Source organism: Octopus bimaculoides, chromosome 1 (genome assembly GCF_001194135.2).
Source record: "Octopus bimaculoides isolate UCB-OBI-ISO-001 chromosome 1, ASM119413v2, whole genome shotgun sequence".
Classification (NCBI taxonomy): Eukaryota; Metazoa; Mollusca; class Cephalopoda; order Octopoda; family Octopodidae; genus Octopus; species Octopus bimaculoides.
Window position 1 is genome coordinate 85,652,863 of NC_068981.1, and position 10,000 is coordinate 85,662,862.

The 10,000-nt window shown below is 36.0% G+C and overlaps 1 protein-coding gene and 1 long non-coding RNA gene across 2 annotated transcripts in view; one reads left to right on the top strand and one right to left on the bottom strand.

Moving 5' to 3' along the window:
* LOC128249880 (uncharacterized) overlaps window positions 1-3,040 on the top strand; it is a 15,691-nt gene extending 12,651 nt beyond the window's left edge. The window contains exons 2-3 of the long non-coding RNA XR_008266013.1: window positions 2,645-2,700; window positions 2,948-3,040. This is a non-coding gene — a long non-coding RNA (uncharacterized LOC128249880). The remainder of the gene's footprint in view (window positions 1-2,644; window positions 2,701-2,947) is intronic.
* A 3,707-nt stretch (window positions 3,041-6,747) lies between these two features.
* LOC128249881 (uncharacterized) overlaps window positions 6,748-10,000 on the bottom strand; it is a 6,361-nt gene continuing 3,108 nt past the window's right edge. Inside the window, exon 3 of the mRNA XM_052974431.1 lies at window positions 6,748-7,058. Within this exon, the coding sequence (XP_052830391.1) occupies window positions 6,881-7,058 (178 nt within the window). The 3' untranslated portion in view covers window positions 6,748-6,880. The remainder of the gene's footprint in view (window positions 7,059-10,000) is intronic.

Here is a 10,000-nt window from a genome sequence, read left to right on the forward strand (position 1 = left end):
TATAAATATAATATATATCATTATTTAATGTTTGTTTTTGATGTTGGCATGGGTTGAATGGTTTGACAACTTGTAAACAATGATATCAATGGATTACCGATCTCCAAAAGTTCAATCTCTCATTCATTGGCTTTCTGACGGCAAGAGTTAACAAGGGTGTGTTTGTAACTTGACAAACTCTACATGAAGAATGGTTTACATCTTTCACTAATAAAAAAATATATATATAAATGTATATACATGATAGGTTTCTATACAGTTTCCATCTCCAAAATTCCCTTTGTAAAGCAAGATTGTGTGGCACTTTGGGTTAACCAATCCTCTCCTAAGCTGAAATCAGATGGTCAAAGTAAACTACAACTGCATCAGTCTCACCAGATTATAGAAAGTCTGCATAGGTTATAAGCACTGCCTGTACCATCCTCTGATAACACATTTAAAGATTGTTATCTATTAACTATTAGTGCAGATTTCTAACTGTAAAAGGTATCTGTGCAAGAAGTAAACTCAGCAAGACATGTGGCAAGGTGGTGAAGTATGATCTTCAAATGTTGCACCTTACAGAGGCAATGACTAGTGACCAAGACCTTTTGTGATATGCTGTGCTTGAGAAGACCTGTCAAGCCAAATGAAATCCTAGTTGTGGCTGATGCTGGTCCCAAGTAACTTGCACCCATGCCGGTGGCACATAAAAAGCACTTTCAAGCGTTGAGCCTCCCAGAGGCAACTGGCAACTATGCTGGTGGCATGTGGAAAGTACCTGCAAGTGTTGGGCCTCGCAGAGGCAATGTGGCCAATGCCAGTGTTGTGTAACGGGTACCCATGCCAGTGACACATAAAAAGCACCTTTTGAGTGTTGGGCCTTACAGAGTCAGTGACAAATGACCAAGACCTTTAGCAATATGCCATACTTGAGAAGACCCATCAAGCCAAGTGAAATTGTAATCGTGGTAGACACTGGTGTCACGCAACTGGCACCCATGCTGGTGACATGTAAAAGCACCTATTATACGCTTGGAGTGGTTGGCATTAGGGAGGGGATCCAGCCTTAGAAACCATGCAAAATTAGACTGGAGTCTGGTGCAGCCCCTCAGCTTACCAGCCCCCTGGTCAAACCGTCCAGCCCATACCTGCATGGACAACGGACATTAAATCATGATGATGATATATATATATATATATATATATATATATATCACCATCATTTGTCATCTACTTTTCCATGCTTGTGTGGGTCTGATGGAGTTTACTGAGGTAATTTTCTACAGTTGGATGCCCTTCCTGTCAACAACACTTGAGTTTCCAATAAATGTGTATGTGTCTGTGAACAACATATTTGATGTGGATATTATGCATTGAATAAAGAATATTGTAAACTGGGTAACAAAAGATCTATGAAAAAACATAATCCAATTGATAAATGTGTACAGTATGATTATAACTAATTGAAATTAAAGCATAGCACTTCTGAGATATGTTTTATTGCTTATCTCCAATCTAGTGGCCTGCTTGATTATGATTCCATTCACATCTAGGATACTTGATCTCAGTACTTGAAAAGTATATAATTTTACTGACACCCACCCAAGATGAAATAAAAACAGTTAACGTTGATAGGATTTGAACTTAAGATCTAAAAAGCCATAACTAAATACTGCTCTAATGATTGTGCCAATCCACTACTACTTAGCAATATCCATTCACAATAAACCTGTATAAGAAATGGATATTATGATAATGATGTTACCAATATATGTAGTGGTACGTTTTTTTAGGTGCCAGATTTTATCTATAAGTATTCATCTTCTAACATTTCCTAAGAATAATGCTTTCTCTTTCTTAGCTATGCCATGTTTTTTTGTCTTTATTGGTGTCAATGCATTATTATGCATTATTGAATTACATACAGATTACCTCCAAGTTAGAATTTAAAAAATCAAGCAAGTCTTGGTGACAGATGTGGCTGACTCAAGACCAATCTATTTTTCTTTACACATACAAAAAAAAAATTCTAAAATAAATTATTAAAAATCTGTTTGTATATACATGAATTTGGTGAAGTGATTAATTAAAACCCCCAAAATACTTCCGATTCCAACAGTTGCTTTAAGGCTTTAGTGAGACCCACAATGCAATACTGCTCTGCCCCTACATCTTGAATGATGCAGGTGTTGCCACATACACAGCCAACCAGTAAACAGCTCCCACACACACACCTAGCATAGTCACCTCTTATCTTTGGAGTTAGCTGATTTCGTACCATCTACACTGATCTCCTTCAGGCACTGGTGTTGTGCTTGCCTCCACACTAACCATTATTCTCAATTAATATTCCTAGAAAATCATCCCTCTGAAATTCCCTCCTTGCCCACTGTTCTTCCCCACCACCACACATGCACAACTGTCCATTTGCAGTGGTTTAAGAATATCAATCAAACTGACCTATCTCACAGTCTACGAAGGTCATGGACATAGCCCCTTCCAATCCATTAGAATAAATTTAATAAGGAAATTTGTGCCGCATCTAACTATATATATAAATCAATTTACAATGCATATATGGATTTGTCTTTCTCTTTGCTTAGTCGTTTTTACCGAATTTTATTTGGCCTGCTAAAGTTTATAAGTATTCTCTCCATTTCAGATAAGCATCCGACGAGTATTTTATAGATTTACTAGCGTGCAAAATAAAAATAAAAAGTAAGCAGATCATTTTTTATATGTACGTTGATAATGTACCCTTTTAAAATTCTCAGGTATCTATCTATCAAACAAATGTCAAGTGTTTTAAATTTTGTTCAGTGGAAAAAACAGGTAGTGAGATAAATTTGGTCGTTCCTCCCTAATTCTAGAATAACAAAGTAATAATAATCATAATTTTCCAAAAAGCCTAACAATTTGCAAATGTTTAGCTCTAAGTTCAGAATATTTTCATTTCAATTACCAGCAGGTCATCTATGAGTTGACAGCAAGAAAAAGATTAACTGCGATATATGCATATTCACTCGGAAGAATTATAAATAAACCAATCAAAGAATGCTTTGCTTCACCTAAGTGTGTTTATGTAACTGTATTTCTTGAAAATATCTTGTAGAAAAACATGGTACTAACAAGTGAAATTAAGTTATCGCATAAGGAATGTTTTCTTTAACTTTAAAATATATAAATGTAATATCAATATCACTAAATTGCTTTTTGTTATCCCCATCATTCATTAAATCGTGCCCAAGAAATATTTGTAACAATAATACATGGAATGGAATCCTGTATCAATTTAAATTTCACCCCATCAATTGAACTGAAAGTGACAAACGGGATTTTAACAAAGACCCAAAAAGCGTAGCGAGAAGTTAAGAATAGGACTGCTTAAAGATCTTTCTTAGTGTTCAACTTCAAGAAAATTGAAGAATTTGGTTAAGAACTAGTTTCCTATATTTAACACTTAAGATGGGTGACGGTGCGGTTCCCTTTCTAGGAGAAAACTTTCTAAATTGTTTTGTTGTTATATCAACGAGTAGCGTTTAAAATTAACTGTTATATCGATTTCATCAGAATAAAGACAAATAAAAAAAAGAACGATGCATAAATGTATGCTTAAAGAAGTAAAGATATATGCCGACTTCTTTAAAAAAAAAAAATCAACTTTTAAGAACATTCCAAAACTTCGGTGAGTTCATTTCGCGACAAATTCAATTACACTATTCACTAAATTTCGAGAAAAAAATAGTAAAATACCAAACCAAGAGAGGCGACAATCTTCGACTATAATTCTGAAATATTTTGTTTTGCTTCTAACTTTGAATTTACATTAACTTCAAACAAGATATATAACATCAATGAAAAAATTGAAAAGTGTGAAAACTAATTAGATGAAAGAATAAATCTGACGTGATCGTAACATCCTATCATCTAGTCTCTGATTAAAATAATTAAAAGAAAGAAAATTAGAGAATTAACTGAGAAGATTTATTACAGGTGTCAGTTTTTTTAACAAGGTACTGCCGAAAACAATAGTGATAACGGATAATCTAGAAATCTCATTAAAATACAAAATATTGCATACCTTAGTAATAAGAGCTGCGTCTCGAAGTTAATTATAGTATTTAAATGTTCTCCGATCTGGTAAACTGTCAAGAATTAATTCACAAGTGGCTGCTGATTATAATCTACCGGCAACTAGGAAAGCGTGATACACGAAACCAAACTCTTCTGATGACAATAAGCAAAGCCAAATGACAGTGTGTACACAATATTGATGACGTCACTGGTTTTGCTGTTATTCATTGACAATCACACGTGTTGAGTTTTTCCTTCCTGTCTTTATCTTCAACCATTTAGCGTTAAAGTACAAACGAAAATATCATCGATCTAGCTGCGGAGATTTTTTTAAAGGAATTTAAAAGAAAACAAAAGTAATTTAAATAACTAATTGGATTTTTTTTGCAATGTACTAAGAAACCTAAATTTGAAAGAAAAAAACTAAATATCTATTCTGAATTCTAAAATGATATAAATTATGTTAACGAAAATGTACTTTCTTCTTCAGAAAGAAAAAGCCCCAAATGTTTACATTTGTGTTGGCGATTTCACGTTCTTAAACGTGGTCATTTCTGATTGGTTGACCCACACTGTAAAAACGTAAATTTAAATCGCACCCAAACATGATAAAGTAATCATGCATTTAATTTTGTCAGGAAGAATTAAATACAATTTCATTTTCGTGTAAAATACGTGGAATGTTTACATTTTGGCGATCTTTCAGTACGATTACCTAAATATCGGCCTACATTTCTAATGGTTTCTAAGGTTGTTGCTGTTTGGCCCTAGGTCAGCCCTGATCGAGCAAACCTGGCTACTATTTCTAGCAGGTCGAACGAATTCTCTCTCTCGCCAGGGAAAGAAAAATCTGGATACCATCCAATCCATCTGCAACACGCCGATATTTGTATTTATCTCAAATGTAATAGCTAAAAGTGGTAAAATAAAACTAAAATATAAAATATAAGATAGTAGTGGTAGTATGTGTTGATAAATATCCTTTAAGTTATAACATTTGGGTTAAGTTGAAATGAGGGCCTTCATCAGAAAAAGTTGTAGAAATGTATTTACTCAAATGAGAACTATTTTAACTTCGACATTCTTATTTAATAGGTCGTGCAAGACTGAGTTTATCTCAGTTAAGTCACAACTGCATGCAACCCTTTACGTCCAATACTTTTATTCAACAGAATATCCAAGTCATTGATTTACTGACCACCTTAAATAGTTTTAGTGTGTAACCAGTGGCTTAGCAAGGGTTCTTAGCATTAAATGGTAAAAACATTTTTTATACCTCCACCCTAATTAACAGACATAACAAGCTAATAGGAAATTTGTAACCCTACAAACCTGCACCAAATGGGAGACCGACTCTTCTATTTCATCTCCTCTGGCTGTAACCTCTAGGATAAGCATGCAAAGGTATTCAGTACTGAAATATTATTAGCATAATAAGGCTATCACACAATAACAGGAAATTCTTTCCAAATGTAAAGCTGTAGAGATGGTTCAAATTATGCAAGGCTTCATTGAGAAAATGACAAGGGATCGGGAGTTGTGACAATTTGCTGTACTTGAGAAAACGCATCATCATCATCGTTTAACGTCTGTTTTCCATGCTAGCATGGGTTGAACGATTTGACTGAGCACTGGCGAACCAGATAGCTGGACCAGGCTGATCTGGCAGAGTTTCTACAGCTGGATGCCCTTCCTAACGCCAACCATTCTGAGAGTGTAGTGGGTGCTTTTACGTGCCACCGGCACGAGGGCCAATTAGGCAGTACTGGCAACGGCCACACTCAAGTGGTGTTTTTTACTTGCCACCTGCACAGGAACCAGTCCAGCGGCGCTGGCAATGACCTTGCTTGAATGTTTCTTCACGTGCCACAGGCACAAGTGCCAGTAGGGCGATGCTGGTAACGAACACATTCGAATGGTGCTTTTTACATGCCAGTGGCATGTAAGCCAGTCAGCTGCTCTGGCAGTGATCATGCTCGGATGGTGCTCTTAGCGCTCCACTGGCACGGATACCAGTCATCGAATTTGCGAATTTGATTTGATCTAAGTAAAATCACTGTCATCCATTCATACATACAGGTTTGTCCTTTATAGGTGTCAATAAAATAAGTACCAGTCAAGTACTAGGGTCGATGAAATGACTTTCTCCTCACCTCAAAAACTGCTGGCCCTGTGCCAAAATTTGAAACTATTATTATACATTAATGGAGGATGGAGGACTGGCATAAATGTTAGATTGTCACATGAATTTGCTTACAGTAGTTGCAGTGGCATAACTAGAGTGTGTGCTACATTGGGCAGCTTTTGAGTGTACGTTTCTCCCCACCCCAGGCCCCCTATATTTGTCCACCACCACCACCACCACTGGTTGACAACCGGTACTGGTTTGTTTATGACCCTGTAACTTAGCTATTCAGCAAAAGAATCTGATAGTGCTGGACTTAAAAAGGAAAAGTACTGGGGTTGATTTATTTGACTAAAACCCTTGGAGCAGTGCCCCAGCATGGCCACAGTCCAATGACTGAAACAAGTAAAAAAAAATAAAAGAAGAAATCTTAGGATTTCATCAGCAAATGAATATTTTTGGCCATTTACTTTATCTATGACTTCTTCTCAATCCTTCTAAATTTAAGACTAAGACAAAGAAAAACAAGAAAAAAACCCAACAAATGATTAACAAAACAAAGTGAGTAATGCTTGATGATAATTTATTCACAATACTTATACACAATAAATTAATAACATTCTGAGGTAAATGTTGAAATTAGACTATACACTACATAAACATTCATATAAATACACAATAAATACAAACTGCTATACTTTATATACTAGGTAAAATTATTTCCTTATCACTATCACAATTAGAAACGTTTTCTTCATCACTATCACAACAAGTAACAATGTTTTTATTACATGATATTCCATTCAAAAGCTGGTACATCACTGAATTTTCATTCTGTGCTGCCATATACAATGTCTCCATATCTTCTTCCATTTGTCTATAAAAACAAAGAGAAAAGTTTCAAAATGGAACTTTTAAAATACATGGATATTTGAAATTACAAATTATTAGATTGTTAGTGGCCAGAGATCTACCTTCATGGCTAAGACATTCAATTGAAGTTGACTCACAGCACTTCATCATAGAGACGGTCACAAGTTGCAATTTACTATTATAAGCAGTAGAAACCTTAGATAATTCATAAGTGGTTTGTAATTTATAGTGTGGTTGTGCAGTTGGGAGTTTGCTTCCCTACCACTGTGTTCAATCTGGGTTCAGTTGCACTGTGTTGCACCTTGGTTAAATGTCTTTTATTATAACCACAGGTTGACCAAAGCATTGTGAGTAGATTTGCAGGTAGAAAATGAAAGAAGCTTGTCGTGTGTGTGCGCGCTTAAAATATGCATGTGTTTATGTCTCCTTATGTTGACATCATATGTGTGGGCATGAGGTGGACCGGAAGGAAAGGGTCAGTGACGTCAATGGCTGAGGAGCCCTACCACAAGAGAAAGAGTGAGTGAGAACATGCGTGGAAGTAGGACCAGTGTGGGCCTCTTTGACCTCAGGTAGTGGGAGTGGATGGATGCATGTAGATCTGCAAGCTAGAAAGGGAATTAGTCGTAGGTTCTAGCAATAGATCAGACAGGTGGGGCATGTCTCAGCTTTAACCTAGCTGGACAGTCAACACTGAGAGGTAGGTGAATTGCACTTTGTTCCTCATATTACAGTTCCCCATATTACAGTGTGATCAGCTATAAATAAGTGTCACTGTCATAGAATCAGTGTCATTCATTTCCAATCTTCTGCATAAACATGTCTGGCCAAAATATTACCTTGCTTTGAAACAGGTGAGGGTTGGCAACAAGGTAAGGCATTCAGCTGTAGAAAATTTACCTCAAATAAACTCCATCCAACCCATGCAAGCATGGAAAATTGGACATTAAATAACAATTATGGTGAGTGTAAAACTCAAATCTTACCAGATCTTCATATGTAAGTGGGGGCTAACACACTGACTGTAGTAATTAAAAAGTGTTTGAGCAATTTAAATTATTCTATAGCATGTCAGGAAAGCTACTTTTGTTGTCACATAATAGCCAATCAGGGCTGGGTACATAAGAATACTAGAGACAGTTCTTTGCCCATGAAGAGAGTTTTTTTAATCAGTTACCAGATAGACATTGCTTCTTCATCATGGAATGGCTCTCAACTTGTCATTTCATTTATGCTAACTTTACTCCGCGAAATTCTGGATGACATCAGCCTCATAATGAACAGCATATTTTTGTTTAAGCTGGCTCAGTTCCTATTAGCTTATAATGACTTTTCAGCTGAATCTATTTTTCAAACATAAGTTATAATGCTTTCCTTGATTCGTGCATACACATAGGCTACACTCTTTTTGCTTGTTAGCTCTTGTAATAATTCAATAAATTAAATTATTTGTTTGAAAACTGCTTTCTGGTATTCCATTACACATGCTTCTCAAAAGCTCATTTACTGAACTTTTCCACGAACACTTTCATACTATAAATTAGTGACCACACTCACTAAAACTCCAATAGCAACGAAAACAAAAAAATCACAAGCTTTAATAATAAATTCTTCTCAAAAAAGGCAAGGCAGACAACTCTGAAATAAAATTAAATCTAAAACTCATTGCAGTTATGCAGTGGGGAATAAGTCTTGATTTTGGGGAAGTAAATTACAATGACCATAGAACCATCTTTATAATACATTGATGAATGCAATAGATAGATAAATAGACAGACAGACAGATAGATAGATAAACAGGCAGACAGACAGGCGTCTGCTGCTGCTGCTGCTGCCACCACCATCATCTTCATCATCATCATTGTTTTAACATCTACTTTTCCATGCCTGCATGGGTTGGACTGAATTTGTTGAGGGAGATTAACTACAGCAAGATACACTTCCTGTCACCAACCATCACCTGTTTCCAGATAAGGTAATATTTCCAATTGGCTGGGATGTTTCATAGATGTTTGGAAATGAATAACACCACTTGTATGATAGTGACACTTGTTTACAACAATTACACGATATCAAGAGAAGACACCAATTCACACACACGTGCACACTCACCAACATACACATATGCACACTCATCAATACACACACACACACACACATGCACGCATATATACATACATACATGCATGCATACATAAATACTTATATAGGCAAACTCAACAATATACACACACATACCAACGTCAATACATACATACTTACATACATGGATACATACATACTTACATACATGGATACATACATACTTATATATACAATGATTTTTTTCAGTTTCTCTCTATCAAATCTACTCAAAATCTTAGTCTGTGGCTATAGTAGAAGACACTTGCCTAAGGTGCTACACAGTGGGATTGAACCTAAAACCAAGTGGTTGGGAAGCAAGTTTCTTAACCACATAGCCATGCCTGTGCCTAAATGAAAATTTATAGTTGTACAAAAAATTTTCTTATTTCTTTATTGCCCACAAGGGGCTAAATATAGAGGGGACAAACAAGGACAGACAAAGGGATCAAATTGATTATATCAACCCCAGTGCATAATTGGTACTTAATTTTATTGACCCCAAAAGGATGAAAGGCAAAGTCGACCTCGGCAGAATTTGAACTCAGAACGTAGGGCAGACGAAATACCGATAAGCATTTCGCCCGGCGTGCTAACGTTTCTGCCAACTTGCCGCCTTTTGTACAAAAATTTTCTATAATACCAATGTATGTGTTTTGAAGTGAGACATGTGTGTGTGTGTGTGCGCATATCTGCGTGCATGTGTATGTTACATCACTGATAGGATTTCTATCCAGTTTAGTTTTACATACACACTCACAGACAGTAATGGAATAATGCAAGAATAGGTTCAGTGGATCATCTTGTGCAAATCCCTATGTTTCA